Consider the following 18,002-nt stretch of genomic DNA (forward strand, 5'->3'; position numbering starts at 1 on the left):
ATGAACCTACGAGCGCGCACACACGCGCACACAATTATTTATGTTTGTGTGTGTGTGTATCACACGGCTTTATCATGGGACATTCAAAACCAGACAGTAGTTCGTGACTTAGAAATACATTATTTCAAATATGGATATGATATTTATTTGGAGCAGCTACTAAGACATTCTGTGTGTCAGCTTTAGGCACAAAAATATAAACACATTGTTGTAATATTGAGTGATTACATTGGACACAAAAAACCCAACTGTAATATATTGAGAAAAAGAAGGGAGCATTATAAACTATTATGACATTGGCCATTATTTACTTTCTATATACCCAACCATAATTGCATTTACAAAGCCTGAGCCAAAAATTCTAACATAGGCACTATTCATTGACAAAAAAAGCTAGTTCAATATCTTGGTTTTCAATGCTGCTGACATTGTTTTTTTTTTCTGGTTATTCTTTCTTACGCAGATGAATATACATGATGCCACTGCAAAGCAACAAAGGGACGCACAGCCAGGCCAGGATGAAGCAGTACCCAAAGTGTCCTGAAGTCAGTTCTTTGGAGTTGGGAAGGATTTCCTTATTGTGTAACTTGTAGATGAGAGCTGCAGAAAAAGTTGTCAGACCTAAAATAAAATAGAGATATTTATTGTGGAAAATTGAAGAAAAGTTTTCACTGTTGTAATGTAATCCTCCTCCTTTTATATACTTACTTACTTATAGAAACACAGAAACAGATAACAAAATAAGAATGTGAATCACCATTACAATAAATTAATTTAAGTCAGAGTCACAGAATATTTGATACCTGCAAAAACTGTGGTGGTAGGATACTCATTTAATATAAATACTCAAATATCCTTTATCTTATGACTGATGTCACCGATGTGCGTGATTCCTCATATGACATACATTTGTACCAATTCAGTGAAAACTAAGAGTAAACTAAAGGAACGGGCACTGGGCTTATCAATTACTATAGAAATTTCATTTTGTTTATGAAATGAAGTTGGTATGCATACAAAACAGATCTTGCAAAAAAGGTTCTTTATATGTAGTTCTTCCCCACCAAGGCATAGTACTTCTGCTTACTAACTGAAAAAAAAAAAAGAGAATCTTTCCCTAAATAATAATTTTGTTTGTCAATATAGACACATGCTTTGCTTTTCAGTTTGTAAGGGCCTCCCTTATATTATAAATATTGGCAGCAAATTGTTTTACTCCACTGTTACCTGCGAAGACTTGACATAGCCCGGTGAAATAGAAAAGTCCTCCCTTCGACATGGTGAACAGCTGACCCAGGAACACCAAAAAGGAGACTGAAGAAAAGACCACTGAGAGAACCATCAAGACCTGCACTGCCTGCAGCCACTCTGAGGAAGGGAAAACATTCCCATATCTCTTAAACATCTTAGTTTCTAGATTTTACTTTTTAAATTTAAGTCTTCATGTAAATCCCTTTTTATGAAAAACGAAAAGTGAAAATGAAGTTGTTACATACCAGTTTCTTTGGAGGAAGCACAAAACCAGGCTCCTGTGATGTTGTCAAATCTACAATTGTACCATAGGTCTGAGTTCTCCAGGCCCAGGCCATCCCACACCCACCAGGACTTTAAAAATAGAAATTAGACACATTACACACTGTTGCATTTATGAAAAAGTGATAAATAAACAGAGCAAACATCGTGCCCTAAATATGATTATTACCTTCTCCATGGTCGCTATGAACACCATGGCCAGTGTGATGAGATGCAGCAAGGTTACAAACATTAGCAGGTATGCCATTTTTATCTGCTGCAAAAAACAAACAAATTAATTTAAAAATAAGCCTCTTGAGCAATAGCATTAGGGTTAGCAAGGAAACTAATGCGTGACTAATTTAACCTGTTTTCCTGTGCCAGAGTGAGAAATAATTTTGGGGAACTTTCCTGTCTTGTTAAAATGGAAAATTTGAGCAGCGGCACAGTTTATAGCCTGTTGCATAACACCATGACTCAAAACTGTCCAATGAGTTACTCCCAAATCTTGGCCTCTGTTGTCTTAATTAATGTATGAGATGACCATGATTTTACACTGTACATACAGAAGTATGACACAAGACTAAAATTGAAAATGTAAATATCCCAATAAGATGGCATGCTGTAAGACAAAAAAGAAAACAGAGAACAAAAAAACACAAACAAAAAAACAAGATGAAATTGTTTGTGTTGATTTTTATCTGTAGGAGTGCTCAATTTGGCCGGCTCATGGAGTCATGATTACTGTCAAATTATCACTACATCTACTGTATTTTAAATCCAGCATAATGACATATCATTATGTTGTTAGTACAGAGTTCATCCATTCAATCAAACTGAATATGAAAAAAACATTTGGTAAAAATGATGTAGAAATAAAGCAAAGGATTCTAAAATAATTACTTATATATACACATACCAGAAGTAAAATGATATATTACAAAGACATATAGTTTTATTTTTTAATTATTATTTTTTATTACAAAGTCAGATAATATATTATTTTGATGCAAGGCTGTTAAAAAGGTTATTTTACTATAGCACATCATAAGTCCACTATAGCACAACATGCATGCTTTTGTTTTGAAAGAAATCTGGCTGTACCATGACTTATCAATATATTATTACATAAAAAAATAAAAAAAAATAAAAAAATAAATAAATAAAAATCAAGGATATATCCACTTACCCTGGGTATGTTTTGCTCCGAATCGAACCTCAGGAACAGCTTCACAACTCTACAACAACATGCCCTTCTTGGTGGTCCTCGCCTGTCTAGCTTTGCCACGCCCACTTTATTTTTTCAATCACTCCTGCCAGACTCCAAGGAGAACGCCCATTTCCTCTGGACAGAACAGAGCTCCCTTTTGCTTTTCCTTGTAGTCCCTCAGTGCAACATCATCACCATCCAGAAAGGACTCAAATGAGACCCACTCATGGGCAGTGCTGGCACTTAAAACCACATGAAAAGACCCAACCACCCCTTTGTAAACAGCCTGCTGGAATTACTTTTGGGTGTAGTGAGCATTTTTGCCTTAGTCCCATTAGTGCAGGATCTGGGTATTGCATAGGTAAATGCAAAAAAACAAACAAAGGTCTGTTCCAACTCTGGAGGTCAGGAGGTCTGGTCTGCAGGGGTCCCATCTAGTCTGGTCTACAGGGCTTAAAGTAATAAAAACTCCTGGGGGGTGCAATAGTAGACTATTTAATTCTTATTCTAAATACAAAATAGGAAATAAATAACCAAAATGCTTGTCGCCTCTGCCCCTCTCTTCTATCCACTTATTTTAAATTCTTTGTCTGTTCTTAGGATGTCTTCCTCTGGCTTCATAAAATTACTCTCCATCATTTGCAACAGTGACTTTCTCCCAATTTGGTTAGAATGAAGTATCACCTGCTGCTGGATCTCAACCAAGTTCTCCCAGACCACCCACCTTACTTCTGATGGGCAGAGGTGGACACAGTAGACAGCTTCACTACTTGAGGAAATATAAAGATACTCCTTGTCAAATATTACTCTAAAACAAGTAAAAGTACCCATGTCAAAATACTACTAAAGTAAACGTATTTTTAAAATACCACAGAAAATACAGGAAAGCCACTTAGCTTAATTGCCATTATACAATATCCTGATGCCATTCTGCTACAGACATGTTTATCGGTCAAAAATACAAAAATACAAAAAATACAGTTAAAGAGGCCCTGCAAGAACCGGTCTGTGGAGGGATCTGATCTAATGTCTAGTCTCTGGAGGGGTTTGGTCCGGTCCAGAGGTCTCCAGCGCCGGTCCTGGAGGGGTTTGGTCCGGTCCAGAGGTCTCTAGCTCCGGTCCTGGAGGGGTTTGGTCCGTTCCAGAGGTCTCTAGCTCCGGTCCTGGAGGGGTTTGGTCCGGTCCAGAGGTCTCTAGCTCCGGTCCTGGAGGGGTTTGGTCCGGTCCAGAGGTCTCTAGCTCCGGTCCTGGAGGGGTTTGGTCCGGTCCAGAGGTCTCTAGCTCCGGTCCTGGAGGGGTTTGGTCCGGTCCAGAGGTCTCTAGCTCCGGTCCTGGAGGGCCACTGTCCTGAATGTTTTTGACGTTTCCTGCTCCAACACACCTGATTCAAATGATCAGCTCGTCATCAAGCTCTGTTGAAGTCTGATCAGGAGTCACTCATTTGAATCAGGTTTGGAGATCTCTAGTCTAGTCTCCAGTCTCTGGAGGGGTCCGGTCTCTGGTCTAGTCTCGTCTGTACACAACATATTTTATATGGACACAGTAAACACAGTCTCAAACTCCGGGGGGGGGGGGGTCTGTGGGGGCTCCGGTCTCTGCTGGTTGTGCTGTGTTACCTCGTGTTGCTGTCTCTACTATTCAACTTGATTAATAGACAGTCCTGTGTGCTCCATGTCTAATTCCTCCTCTGCCTCCTTTAATGAGCACTTCTTGATATAGATTCAGGATGACGGCAAAAATGGAGGCGAGAATTAGAGTCGCGGGTCTGCACCTTAGCTAACCCAACAGCTAGCTAGTGTGGCTAGCCGCTGTGATTCAGTTCCCCCAGGCTCCTGCTCCCCTTTACGCCGATTTACTGCTGAGTCGTGCGTAGGTGCAATGTTACCGTATGTACTTAAGGAAGAAACACAGCTGGGTGATACACACCAGGTAATAATACGACCAAGATGTATGATGTCGAATGAGCCGATAGTTATGGAGAAATAATCCAGGTAGGATGAGGATTATACATCGTGGCCATGTCTGTACGTGTTCCAGTTAAGAAAATATTTGTGTCGGGCTTTAAAACAAGCTAGGCTAATGGACGTTAGCATTAGAGCTGGCCAATTAGCTTAGTTACAAGCTAACGGCCCTGTTTCTTACCTTGCTCTACTTCACTCGTCCCAAATTCACCGTCACCACCTTTTTAAAAAATATTTGTACAGAACATTTCTTAACCCTTTATTTTCTAATTCTCTTTCCTTTCTGATCACCGGACTGATGCTGACTGGACATTTTCCTACTGGACTTCAGAGAACAGGCTAGCATAGCAACAGTAACCAAGGGGGCGGGGCTTAGCGAAGGACCATTTGTTAGGGGGGAGGAAGAAAACAAGGGTGATTTGTTGGCTTTACTGGTCTAGTCTGTGGACGCATCCTGTCTCCGGTCTGGTCTCGGTCCGTTCCTGGAGGCGTACCGTCAGCGGTCTGGTGTGGTTCGGCCTAGGTCCTGGGGGGGTGCCGTATCTGCATTAGCAGACATTACTCACAACCAATTAACTCGTCGTTAACGTCGACACGTTCAGGTGCCACACCGGGAATCGAACCTTACATTCATACACATTACAACATTAAATCATACATACATTTACAGATATTTACATCATTTAACTCCGGGGTTACATTACATTTACATCACCTAACGCGACAGCACCTCGTTAATACCTCGTTACAGCTTTACCACTGCGTCACAGCGCCGCACGAGTTGGCAGACACTGCTGGGAGCTGGGATTGGCTCTAGCATCCCACGTGACCTCTTCGTCTTTAGCTCCGGGTCCACGCCTGTTGATTTGTTTATAATTTTTATCGTACATAAATACCATGCTTTGTTGCTGAATTTTTGTTGTGTATATGCTACAGTTTGACTGGTTGATCGTTACAATGACAATAATGTAGACCTATGGCCTTTTTTATGGGCATGTCGTGCAAGAAGGAAAAAATATGTGTTCAGTGAATGGATCATTGACTTTCGTATAAATCGTGCACTTACTTGGAACTAACCCAGGACATAACCTAATTCCCAACCCAGTTTCCCAAAGGGCGGCCAGGATGAGCGTTTGTCATGTGAGTGTATGTTCATTGTGGTAAAATGGACAAACTTGTGTTCAATGAGTTCGTGAATTATGAAAAATATGGACACTACCCGGTGGGTATTTCCAAGGAGCAGAAATATGCCATTTACTGGTGCTCTGCCCGTTTCCAAATAAATGGTAAGCAATAGTAACGTTATAAGTCAAAAATAATGTCATCAACGTCAGTCGAGCATGCTAACCAGTTAGCTAGCAGTCCATTTTGAAGCGACTAACTAGTGTAAGTGATCCGGCAGGTGGAAACAGGTGGGAACTGAAAATGAGTGGCAGGAAAAGAAGCGAAGTTTTGATGCATTTCAGTTTTATTGGTCAAGCAAAGGCAGAATGGGTGACCAAGGCTTCAGCCTACCCACGCCTTGCACATGTGATGGCATGGAGACTGTGTGCCACAGTCTGAGATTTATTCATGAACAGGCATTCTGCCGCATATTCTCTGTGTAGGAATGGATGATTAGCTCACAACTCATAAAAAAGGGTCTTCGGTTCTGAGTCTCTCATTCGCTTGTCTCAGTGTAGACATGAGTGATTCGTTCACGACTCATAAGAACGGCTCTTCAGGTCTTTAGTTCATTATTCATATGGTAACTGCAGTAACATGACCAATGCTGTTATTACTGGTGAGGACAGCTGTCTGACATTAGCATGAACGTTAACGTCAGCTATGTAGCTATGGGATGGATGTTTAGTGTGTGTTTCTGTTGGAGTGAGTTCATCCACTACAGGTCTTCAGTGAGCAGGTAGGCTGAAGTGAACAGCCATCACAGAATGACCTTTTGTTTCATGATTAGCTGAGTGCTCTCCATCTATCATTGTCACTATCATCACCACCTAAGTAATCAGTAATTTCAACTTCAGTCGGCTGTGACTCAAAATGATGCTCAATAGTTTAACAATAGCAAACTTGTGTATTATATGCCCAGTGAAGCAAACCATGTTTCTCTTCAGTGTTTGAAAGCTGTGCTTTTTCAGTCATTACTCAAATGACAGCTGCAGAGCCACAGTGGTTGCAATGAACGAATGACTTAAAAAATCTAAACATCCCATCACTAGCAAACATGGGTTACTCTAACACTAAACTTAACCCCCTGGAGATAAAGGAATAGTTAGTTTGTCTCCCTCTGGTGTTGACACTAATTAATGGATGGGAAAGGGTTTCATTAAACGCAATGATTCATTGAGGTCAGTGAATAAAGCATGACACAAATTGATATCTGACAGTCCATGATGACACCCAAACGCATCGGTATGGTTTTAGATAATTGGCCGGTTTGCGGAGACTGAAAGCAATTTAATTTATTTTGGAAATCTTTAAATTCCACCCTTCTTAAGTGTTATCACTCCCGCAAACTGCCACTAACCACAACAATATTCGTTGGGATTTGTTTTCACAAGAAAAACACTAAAATTGATTTGGTTGGTTGCAGCTTCACTGGTCGATGGTCCCCTGCATCCCTCTGAATGGTACGGTCCGTTGCCAAGGTGCTAGTAGAAGCCAATTTACTCCGCCACGCCTGTGCTCTGCAACTTGGATTTCTTCTCGCTGTTGTGCTTTTGAAAGGTGGGTAAAACTTCAACTTAAGCATTCATGCTAAGCTCCACCACCTCAGCAAAGTTAGCGTTCAAGCCGCAGTCTCAATTTATCACAACAAAAAGCTTACGGTTTTCTTCAGTTGCTGCAGCGACAACGGTAGGAAGCTATGGCCACCGTTAGCTTAGCTAGCGTTAGCAGGATGTGAAGTGTGCCACTGCAACTTTGGACCCAACTTTGCTAACTTGTAAGCGCTGCAGTTAGTCCGAATTTGTTTGTTTTGGTTTTTACCAAATTGTACATGAGACACGACTAGTCGGAATATACATATTAGCTAAAAGCATCCCTCTGAGTGTTCGTGGCCAAAAAAGAATACAAGTGGTTGCTCTCCTACGAAACGCTCGTTTGCTCCTCCTCGTCAGACATTTTGGGAAGATTGGCTAGCTTGAAATTATAGATATTTAGGACTATATGACTTTGAAACCGTGAATTACTAACAAAATATGAGGCGGCTCTGCCCACATAGCAACAAAACGGCATAGACGTTGTAGCTCCATGCAACCTTCCCTGATGCACGAAAAGAAGACGGCCGCTCGGACGAGAGAGCTCTCATCCTGCTCATGTTCAATTCTTCATGATAGCACAGCAGCAGATGAAACATAGCTAATCAGCATTAGGCTTTGCATAGCCCCACGTGATGTAAGGTCACTCATCTGTTTAACTGTGTGCTCCATTAAGATGAGGTGGCTGTTGTAATCCCTGTGCCTATAACTGCAGGTCAGTCAATGACATGACAAAGTTATTTTCTGGTGTTTTACAGGGGATCTCAAGGACACAAGAAGTTATCATGGACGAATTTCAACAACAGTGGGAGCTATGCAGTTTGAGGAGTTAAGGAAACAGTAGATTCTGATTAGTTTCAGTGCAATGCCATGTAGGCTCAATTGTGTGAGATCAGTATTTTCCCTCCTGAGGAAACGTTCACCACTCACAGATGCAGCTTCAACAAACTTAACGTTTGAACATGGATCATGAAGAGGTAAAATTTGTAAGTGTTGATTTGCTTAGAGATAATATTGTACTAGCATTGTCATGATGCTGTGTTCAGGACATAATTATTCATGGAACTTCCAAACTTTTCATCTACTCAAGTGGTGACACAGTTTTGTTATTCTCTATTGCTTTTATTTAGACGCTTTTTGTTTATTGCATTTATCCCACAATGGGACGAGCATAGATTGATTAGTTGGTGTGAAGTTTAAGTACATCAGACTAACTAGTCTATACACAATAGGAACATGCAACCCAATGTCTAGCTAGTGGCAGTATGCTGAATGATGTTAGAGCAGTCATCGCTCATGGAGTATTCTAAATGCTGGATAGGGGGCCTGCTCAAGTTACACATCCTACAAAGGACAGTATTGAATTCAGCAACAGGTGTTTAGTGCTGGCATGCTGCTATGATGTTGTTTCCCTTGCCTATGTGTCATGCATGCGGATCAGTTTTCGGCAATGCTAAACACCTGTAATAGTTTGCAGGATATTTCATTTGTGCATTATTTGAATGAAAGCAAGTGGAAATAATTGGGTTAGTACTTTCCAGGTGTTGTTATATATTTTAAATTCATATAAATGTTAAATATGTTAACCTGTCCAGCATTGGAATTCCAACTGCTTTCGGGTAAATTATACTTGGGATATTCATATATACATAAATACATAAAAAAAAAAAAAAAAAAAAATTAAATATACATTTTGCTATAGTAACAAGTGTGACCAAACAAACAAATTCACCATAGTATTGAGATGTCTTTCACTCTAGAACCTGCTGCAGTTTATCAGATCACAAAACATTCACCTCCTTTTCTTGGTCCTCAGGTGTGGACAGAGGTTGACCAGATTTCTAAGCGACTTCAAGAGGATGGCATGCCTCCAGCGGCCAGTGCAGAGGAACGGCAGTGTCATTTGTGGCAGCAGCTTCTTAGAAGCGAGGCAAAAGTTCAGTCAGCCACACAGGAGCTGCAGACTTTACGAACCCAGCAGGCCAGTGAGATGAAGGAGGTGAGACACGTTTCATAGTATTTTAGTTCACCAACTGTCATAAATGTGTGACAGACCTCTTGGCATATTTTTTACAACTCAAAATTCTGAGACAACCAGTCCAACAAAATCTTCTTTTCATTGGATATTCATATAAGGTACATTAAACTGTAGTAAATGTGAACCAAGACACATTAAAAAATTAATAGAAACCAAGCCAATTCCTCAAAATAGGGGCTGGGTAACTTTTGGGCTTTTGTTTTTTACCATCAGGTGGAGAGCTATGTTGCACATATTCGTGGGCTGTTGGAAGAGCGTGAATGTCTGACAGCAGACTATGAGCGAGAGAATGAACACTTGTGTCATGAACTTCACAAGATCAGACAACAACAAGGTGAAGTCAGTGAAATTGTAGTTAGCATTCTGTCCTTAAGGTTGCTGTCTAGCATGTCCATAGAACGTCCCGAGAAGGTAATTATTTATGTCTAATGGGTCTTCTAAAATTGTATGATATATGTTTATATATTTCAGAGTTATTTGTTGTTTAGTTATTGTCTTGGGTTTATACTAAATTTGCTGCTGGCAGAATACTTGAATACAGAATACAGAATGCACTGTTGAAATGCTATTCTTTCAGATCCTAAATACTATTTCACCACCTGCTCCCTGACCAGCATTAATTTCCCTTTCTTCCAGAGAGCCAGAGCAAAGAACTGGCAGAGATGCTGGCTCAGGAAGACCTTGGGGAGATGGGTCTGAGCAGTCCCAGTGAGCAAGTGGCTTACTTGCTGGTAGAAAGGGCTACACTGCTTGAAAGGCTGGAGGCTGCTGAAAGGAGACTGGAAAGTCAGAGCCTTGCTAGCAACTTGAGGGAGGGCTCCCAGGAGGTAAAATTTGTATGAGTGGAGTTTTCAATTTCCACACAATGCCAAACACAGAGTGCCCCATCAGTCCACTTGAAATATTCATTAATGAATATGTGCAGTGCTATAGTTGGTTTTTATCTTTTGAAGTGTAAATGTGAGGTTTCAGTAAAAGAATACAGCCTCAGTAACTTTGAATAATGAATTTACAGTCTTTAGTAGTCTCACTGAATTTTCAAATGTACTTTTCTAAAGAGACTCTACTGTGGTGGAGTGTAATGGTTAACTATCTTAGACAAATGCACCAGCAATGTAAATGTGGTTACACGAGTGGCTTCTATTTGTGACACTTGGACAGGAGCATATTCACCACATGACGGAGGAGGAGTTAAGGCAGCAGAGAGAGGATGTACAGAAAAGCATAGATACCATGACAAAGGTGAGGTTATTCTCATTGTGTCCTGGATGGGTAAGAGGTTTGTATAAATTTACTCAAATTTTTCAGGCCTCATTAGTTTTGTGAGGGAATAACAACCAAACTATTTTTGTTTAAAGTACAAGTATTTAGTGACGCTGCACGCAATGGTTTTTTCCTCTCAGCAGTCCTCATCCCAAAGTCCATGGAAGAAGCTCTTTGGGCTCCGCAGGTCTGGTCAGACCAAACACAATATTACCCCTGTAGGTTTCCATCTCATAGCTGACACTAATTTTGCAACTAACAGCAGTGTTGTGACAAGGAGTCACTGAAAGACAATGCTTGGTTGTTTGAGTGATTCTACTTGATTGAAATACAGTCCATACTGATTACATGCCATGATATCTGCATGACCACTACAATGTAGACAACTTTGCTTGTCTCATTAACACCTTTTTCAGGATATTTTTCTCATAAATGGTGGTGTTTGAAGAGGGTGAATGGGAGGAACAGTAATGGCATGTCAAGCATAACAGCATGTGTACTTTTTCTTCCACTGGTCTCTCTGTGCAGGTGGAAGATGAGATAGAAGATAATACCGTAACACACCTTACTTCTTTCCAGGCCTTTAGTGATGATGAATCTTGCTCTTAAAATGCATGTCTTTTACAACAGCATGTTGGACCATTTGCATCCCCAGTCTTGCAACCATTATTCTTTCCTTCTGCATTCATCCCACTTTAACCATTCACAACCCATTCTTTAACACCAGGCCCAAAGTGAGGAGGTCTCACAGGAGCGAAATGAGCGCCAGCGGCTAGTGCAAGACCTGGAAGAGGCATCTAGGAGGCTGGCGATGGCTCATCAGGATATCCGCAGACTCACCAATGAACTGGATGTGGCCAAAAACAACAACCTAGACTCGAGTGGTATGTTGCAAAGCCTTAAGTTAAAGTATCGTGAGCATATTTGATATTGCGACAGAGTGCATTTAAAAACTACGTACTCTATTACTCTTTCCTTTGTTGTGTTTGCAAAAGTTATACACAAGACAACTCCTATGATGGCATAGAGTGCCCCTGAATGCCCTGATTTACATGCTACCAGGTTGTTACTTCCTGCTTGTAAATATTTCAATATCCACTTACAAATTTATTTCAGATATCAACTTCCCTTTCTAGTGCATTTTGTTTATCGAAGTGAATTGTTATTCTAGACAACTACAGGAAATCACCATCCCCCAACAACAATCAGTGAAGAGATTTTATAAAAGGTTTAGAAGAAAGCATATTTTCTGCATCACAGAAATAAAAATATGCTCATAATCTCAGGATCTGGAGTTCAGGGAATGGTCCAAGAAGTAGAAATCCTGAGGAGGGAAGTGGACAAACTGAAACATTCTGGTGAGACAGACTTGAGCGTGGCATAAATAACTACAAGAGTAACTACCTGACTAGGAAGTTGATGTACTTTCCATTACTTTTATTTGTGGCTGTGCATTGGCCCCTTAACTTTCAAAAAAAGGTAATTGTATTATTCATGTTATTATGTTTAACAAAGTATTTTTCCTGTGTTACCCTTCTCCATATAGCTAATATATGGAGAGTCAACAATTCCTCAGAAACTGACTACATGCCTTTAACAGCTACATATGCACTGCAAAAAATATTTCAGTGGGAAGACAAGAAAAAGAACAATACATCGTCATTGTTGCATTCAGGGTTATTGTTCTCTCTTCACAGATATGATGAAGCTTCAGCGGGCCAAAGAGCAAAACGAAAGACTAGATGCTGAGAACAGAGCTCTGCGGGAGCGAGTCCGCACCATAGAGTCTGAAAAGAAAAATCTCCAGGAACAGGTTGATATTTCAGAGCCATTTTCACAATAAAGCTAAAAAAAAAACAAAACACAAAAGTGATGGCAACTGCTTTGCATTGTTTGTCATCTTCTGTAGTTAACAATTCATAATGCAAACCAAGCTGTTCGAAATGAAGAGGATCGAAAGGACAAGGGTATTAATTGTGTACCACAAAACAATCTCTCTGACTTGTCAGCTCAGGAGAATATTCACAAACGGTAAATTGACTAATTCCTCAAATAAATTATTAAAATTAGTATATTAAAGATACATTAGATTTACTGTGTGGTACTTAAGAATCTCACCAGCTCCAGCAAATTGAAATTATCATCACTGTCTGTTAGGTGTCATGAGGCAATGGAAGATGGGCTTGTGAAGGTGAGGGAGCTGCAACGGCAACTCCAAAGGCTACGCAAAGATCAGGAAGAGCTGGAGGAGAGGAATGAGGAGCTGGAGGCCCTGCTGGGGGAGGCCCAGAATGCCAGCAAGGAGGAAACTCATCGCCATGAGGGTGAACTGGAGGGACTGCACAGAAGGGTAATGAGTAGCACTGAATTCTTGCTCAAAATCTATATCATATATCTATATCTATATTTTAAGGATTGATCTGGGTAATGAATGGGTGAGTATTAATTTGAATTGGCCATGCAGATTAAAAGCCTGGAGGCAGAGCTGAAGAAGCAGGATCCCCATGATAAAATAATGAAGAATGGAGAAGAGGTCAAAGCTACAGAGTCCTACTTAAAGCTGGTAAGATACATTACTGTATCCTGTTTGTTAATCCACTAACTGCACTGACCTCATCACATTTATATCACTTCTGAAGACTCAAATTTTCAAAATATGCTTTCAATGTTTGGCTGCTTTGACATTTTCTTTCATTTATTCATTATTCTTTCTTTCTTCTCTGTATGCTTTTATTGTGGTTTTATTGTTTCCAATTGACTTGCTTCCTGTAATGGGTCTCTGAGCATTGTTAGAAGTGCTCTATAAAAAAATCTATTGTCATTATTATTGTTATTATTTAAAGTTTTTTTTCTATTACAGTAATGTGTCAACACAGCAGCAACACTGCAGTTCATGACCTTGAATAAACAGACTTAAATAAATTACTGTGCTTCAGGAAGTGCTATGAAATAATCGCAATGAGATATATAATTGAAAATGTTAAATTGCAAATTACATGAGTTTAATAAGGTTTCATGTTATGAGCAGCAAAGCAAAAATAAATGTGATAATAGCCATCCAGTTGTGCTTTGTTAAATTACAAAGTATTGTCTTTGTAGGATTGTGCTAAATTTTCTTAGTTGTACAATAACACTTTACCCTCTCTTATTCCTTATGACTTCAATTAAATTCTTACAAGTTAAGTTAAAGTAAAAAGTCTACTAGTGTGCAGAGATTAAACGATGGTACATCAGAGGAGTTTAAATGTAGTGCTTTAAATTCCATGAGTCAATACAATCTGTAAGTGCATTCACCATGTGTGAAGCATCTCAGGAACAGCAGCCAGGAGAGACTGGCCCTGCTGGAGGCACGCCTGACTGAAGAGAAGGATTGGAGGAAACAGTTGGAGGTTGACCTCAGTGCGGCCCAGGCTGCCCTCAAAAAAGACAAAGAGGTAGAAACCCTGCATATCCATACACTTTGTTTGGTAGGAAAAAGCCACAACAACAGAGCTACACAAATATGTAAAGTTTAGTTGACAGTTTGAGAACTGTAGGCCTGATGATGAGAGCAATTGTTTTTAAATAATATTTAAAACATATTTTCAAACTAAAAGTTAAAACAAACGATGCAATATCTATAATATATCATTCTCTCAAAAAAAAAAAAAAAAAAAGGCTTTGCAAATAGGTGAGCGGGAGCTGAAGAAGCTCAGACTGGAGGTCAACAGCCTCCAGACAGAGTGCCAACAAGGGAAAACGCTCATCAAGAGCCTTACCCAAGTCAAAGGGGAAAAAGCATGTCTCGAGGAAAAGGTTTGTTCAGGCGACATATCCACTCGGTATTGCTGACAGAGCAAATATTTATTTAAAAAACAAGTAAAAATGTATGAAAAAAATTAAATACACTTCTCACTACATGTTGTGTGAAATAAACTGTTGAAGCACATTGTTAATAGGCAAAAAATTTGCCCACTTTAGTAGTAAAAACAGACAGAAATCACAGTAGAAATCATCCAAAATAATATGAAAGCAGTAAATATTTTATCAAAGTAAGCTTGACAACTGGGTGGCACCATTTTAACATCTACACAACTAAAATTAGTTTTTCTTCTGTCTTGAACTTTCAGTTGGCCCAGATGGAGCGTGCCCACAGCCGACTTCAGAGTGAGCTGAAGCACTGTAAGGATAGTAACTGGACCCAGGAGGATCGGAAGGAAAGCAGGCTTCAAGTTGACCAACTGCAGGAGCAGGCTGATCATCTGACTGCTGAACTGAGCAGCCTCCAGACAGCACACAATACTCTTAGGTCTTTATCAGTCCAGACTTTACAAAGCAAAATGCCTTGGGCATTAATATGTAGGCTAGATGGTAAATCAGATTTAGGAGAAGATGAACTGATGTCTCTTCGTTTCTGGCCAAGTCGAAAGAACTGATTGGAAAAGTGGCTTTGATTTATATTGCATAAATGTGCATATTTTCCAGAGATGAAATGGTTTCTGAGCGGCGGCAGACTGCAGAACTTGAAGCCAAGCTGTGCTCTAGTGTCCAGGAGAAGCTGGCAGCAGAGGGGGAAAGAGAGAGACTGGAGCTTGAGATACAGCGCCTCAATGAGCAGCTCAAGTGGCATCAAAACCAGCTCTCTTCTACAAAAGAAGCACTTATAAGCAGCCAGAAGCTTGAACTCCTCCACACAGCTCATGTAGAATCCAGGCTTAACCCACTAGAGCCTGCCAAAAATGAAAACATGGATCAGGTAACTGGATTTTCTGTCTTTTGGCTGTGTAATTTAATTTAGAAGGAAAGTCGCAGGTGAAATAATCATCTGTGGCTGTTTAGTGAATTAAGTATTTAGAAGCAACTGGATAGACTCAGACCAAATGCCCTATAACATTACAACCCAGGTTAAAACTGCAACAGTTTTTATTCGATGTACTTGGTTAGAAGGCCATCTGAACTGGACCTGTTGAAAGACACTTTTCTGTAGCATAACTTTTGCCCTTCTCATAGAGGAAAGCAAGCTGAAAGGGATTTTTTTTCTTCTCCCCAAATGATGTAGAATTCATAGACTTGTGTTTCTCTATTGTGTGTGTGTGTGTGTGTGTGTGTTGTATTTCAAGCTTTCATGTCTGAAGCAGGAGCTGAATCATCTGCAAACAAAGCTGGAAGAGGAGCAGCACTTGGCCTCTCAGCAGCAGCTGGCCCTGCAGGCCCGGGTCAGTGAAGCTCAGGCACGCATCAAGGTACGTATCATCACATCACATTCTGGTTAAGTCCAAACAGCCTAGTTGTTTCTGTTTTTCAATTCAAAGCAATTTTAATAAGAGTTTCAAATATTTTAGAAAGAAATTTCTCCTATTCAATTGTCTTTGCTTTAGTTTTCATAGTACAGCAGCAACATTCTGCCTAATAGTTAAGCTATCCTTCAAGTAATTTATGAATTGACAATTGGTGAACTGGATGCAGAGACAATAATACAGACATTTAAAATATTCCAGACATCTTCCTCTTTTATGTCCATTAATAGAATAGAAATTCTGAAATAATAATCAAAAAGGTTTTCTGCCGTCTGATTCAACGAGTTAATCATGCTAATAAAAGGATTTGACAAAAATTATGGAGAGGACATGTGATTGGGTCAATGATTTATTGGCTGAAAAATCTTCGCTGGAGAGACTTCTGGCTTCTGTACTTGCTCTCAGTATAAACCTATGTTCAACCTTGTCTCTCCTTCTCCTGTTCAGTCCCTCAACTCAGTGCTCAGCCAGAAGGCAGAAGAGGCTAAACAGATGAAGCAAGACATGCAGAGGGCCCAGAACCTGTTTACATCAGCAGAGAGAGAGCTGCGCTATGAGAAAGAGAAGAACATGGACTTGAAGAGGCACAACACCCTGCTGGACCAGGAAAACCTCAAGGTTGGTATTCCATCCCAGAGCATTTTAAATTGCCTGATTGACTTTTATATTTCTCACTTAATCTAATTCAATTCACTATTATTATAATTACTAGGAGCAAATGTCAAATGTAAACATAAACACAGAAATGGAGTATAAATATCTAAAGTTGTTATTAAAGAGCAGTTATTACATTGGTGTTAAGCATATGTTTTTTTATTTCATGTGCTTACGTTTCCTGTGCCCTTTAGCTTTGTGCAGAGTTGAAGCAGGTCCAGACCAAGGTGGTCCAATTGGAGCAGACTGTCCATACTCAAATGGCTGAGAGTGAAAGTCACCAGCAGAAAATCAGGGAACTGGAGCTGGAACTCGCACGCAACTCTACAAATCGCAGTGCAACCACTAATCTACAGGAGGACCTTGAGGCTGAGAGGGCCCGGCTTATTGCTGCTGACAAGAAGGTCAGTTCCAGACTGAGGAATCATCGTCTCTGATTGATTTCCTTCCTTTTTTGTCTAATTTCTCCACAGGGATCAACAGATCTAATCCAATCTGGCTTTCTTGTTGACGTTGCATGTTATTTGTTACGATGGATTTCAACTTTTCCACGTGAATATTCTCATGGGTAGGATTGTGACTGCGCAATGAGTTAACATGGCTCTTTGATAATCAGTTATGTCACAGTAGCAGTTTTTCCTCAGTTTCCAGTTATAGACTCTCTCCAAAAGAAGTGGTTTTACTAAGAATCAATTGAACTGCTTTGATGATCAATGCCCCAGTTGATTTTGTTAGTTCCTGCTCACTGGTTTAGGTTCTACTCATCAGGGAAATCCCCAGAGGAACCTAACCTCTGAGCGTTTAATGGATGTGGTAACCCATCGAATAATAATGCTAGGTGGCAAAAGTTGTGGAACACATATCATTACAAACTGATTCTTACTCTTTTGTTCTCATCTGCATTGTAATTTCTCTATAATGCACTTGAAATATAATAAGGTAAATTTTATCTGATTATTAAATATGCAGAAGAAGCTGTTGCCTCTCACCTTGTTCAGTAAGCTTGGAAGTTAACTGCAGACATTGACTTTTTCCATGAGACACCTTTTAAGAAATCATGGAATACTCTGGAAATCGATGGGATGTTGGAAGCTCACAATGTCTGTTTGTCTCATTGAGCGAACCCTGTGGCTTTGATTTGATCACAGGTGTTAGAGCTGCAGCAGCAGCTTAAGAATGCTCAGCACCAGCTGCGTCTGGAGGAGGCTCGGGCCGGGGAGAGCAGCCGCCTGGAGCGGGACAGCAGGGATTTGTCTGACACCTTGTCAGCCCTGAAGGCCCAGCAGCAGGAGGAGCACATCACCAGGTCACAGAAAACGTGGCGCTGCTGAC

General features: G+C 40.3%; 2 protein-coding genes across 11 annotated transcripts in view; one reads left to right on the forward strand and one right to left on the reverse strand.

Annotated features, from left to right (window-relative positions):
• Nucleotides 1–380: 380 nt before the first annotated feature.
• Nucleotides 381–2,775, reverse strand: emp3b (epithelial membrane protein 3b (MAM blood group)). 2 transcript variants are annotated; one of them, XM_029507006.1, is made up of 5 exons: nt 2,702–2,775; nt 1,703–1,789; nt 1,497–1,605; nt 1,228–1,368; nt 381–621 (listed from the first exon to the last, which is right to left on the reverse strand). In XM_029507006.1, exons 2-5 carry the CDS (start codon nt 1,778–1,780, stop codon nt 446–448), a joined length of 504 nt encoding a protein of 167 aa, XP_029362866.1. In that variant the 5' UTR covers nt 1,781–1,789; nt 2,702–2,775; the 3' UTR covers nt 381–445. The 2 variants fall into 2 exon arrangements, with proteins under 2 accessions (XP_029362866.1, XP_029362867.1); XM_029507007.1 differs by having other exon boundaries at nt 446–621; nt 1,703–1,786; nt 2,702–2,757.
• A 4,565-nt stretch (nt 2,776–7,340) lies between these two features.
• The window catches only part of ccdc30 (coiled-coil domain containing 30), a 15,058-nt gene continuing 4,396 nt past the window's right edge, over nt 7,341–18,002 (forward strand). Inside the window, exons 1-21 of one of the 9 annotated variants that reach the window (XM_029506076.1) lie at nt 7,341–7,407; nt 8,198–8,425; nt 9,256–9,438; nt 9,691–9,811; nt 10,114–10,304; nt 10,639–10,719; nt 10,881–10,958; nt 11,468–11,624; nt 12,027–12,098; nt 12,438–12,553; nt 12,650–12,771; nt 12,898–13,090; nt 13,205–13,303; nt 14,046–14,174; nt 14,398–14,535; nt 14,850–15,028; nt 15,205–15,475; nt 15,840–15,962; nt 16,464–16,634; nt 16,865–17,074; nt 17,819–17,976. In XM_029506076.1, the coding sequence (XP_029361936.1) occupies nt 8,402–8,425; nt 9,256–9,438; nt 9,691–9,811; nt 10,114–10,304; nt 10,639–10,719; nt 10,881–10,958; nt 11,468–11,624; nt 12,027–12,098; nt 12,438–12,553; nt 12,650–12,771; nt 12,898–13,090; nt 13,205–13,303; nt 14,046–14,174; nt 14,398–14,535; nt 14,850–15,028; nt 15,205–15,475; nt 15,840–15,962; nt 16,464–16,634; nt 16,865–17,074; nt 17,819–17,976 (2,816 nt within the window). In that variant the 5' untranslated portion in view covers nt 7,341–7,407; nt 8,198–8,401. The remainder of the gene's footprint in view (nt 7,408–8,197; nt 8,426–9,255; nt 9,439–9,690; nt 9,812–10,113; nt 10,305–10,638; nt 10,720–10,880; nt 10,959–11,467; nt 11,625–12,026; nt 12,099–12,437; nt 12,554–12,649; nt 12,772–12,897; nt 13,091–13,204; nt 13,304–14,045; nt 14,175–14,397; nt 14,536–14,849; nt 15,029–15,204; nt 15,476–15,839; nt 15,963–16,463; nt 16,635–16,864; nt 17,075–17,818; nt 17,977–18,002) is intronic. The other 8 variants (XM_029506079.1, XM_029506080.1, XM_029506077.1 and 5 more) reach the window with 8 other exon arrangements.

Source organism: Echeneis naucrates, chromosome 7 (assembly GCF_900963305.1).
Source record: "Echeneis naucrates chromosome 7, fEcheNa1.1, whole genome shotgun sequence".
NCBI classification, from domain to species: Eukaryota; Metazoa; Chordata; class Actinopteri; order Carangiformes; family Echeneidae; genus Echeneis; species Echeneis naucrates.

Excerpts from the sequence above, each read along its gene's own strand:
- emp3b (XM_029507006.1), bottom strand. The coding sequence starts at position 1,780 with ATGGCATACCTGCTAATGTTTGTAACCTTGCTGCATCTCATCACACTG. Across the intron at positions 1,606-1,702 it reads TCATAGCGACCATGGAGAAG|TCCTGGTGGGTGTGGGATGG; the intron begins GTAATAATCATA and ends CTATTTTTAAAG. Across the intron at positions 622-1,227 it reads GCTATGTCAAGTCTTCGCAG|GTCTGACAACTTTTTCTGCA; the intron begins GTAACAGTGGAG and ends ATTTTATTTTAG.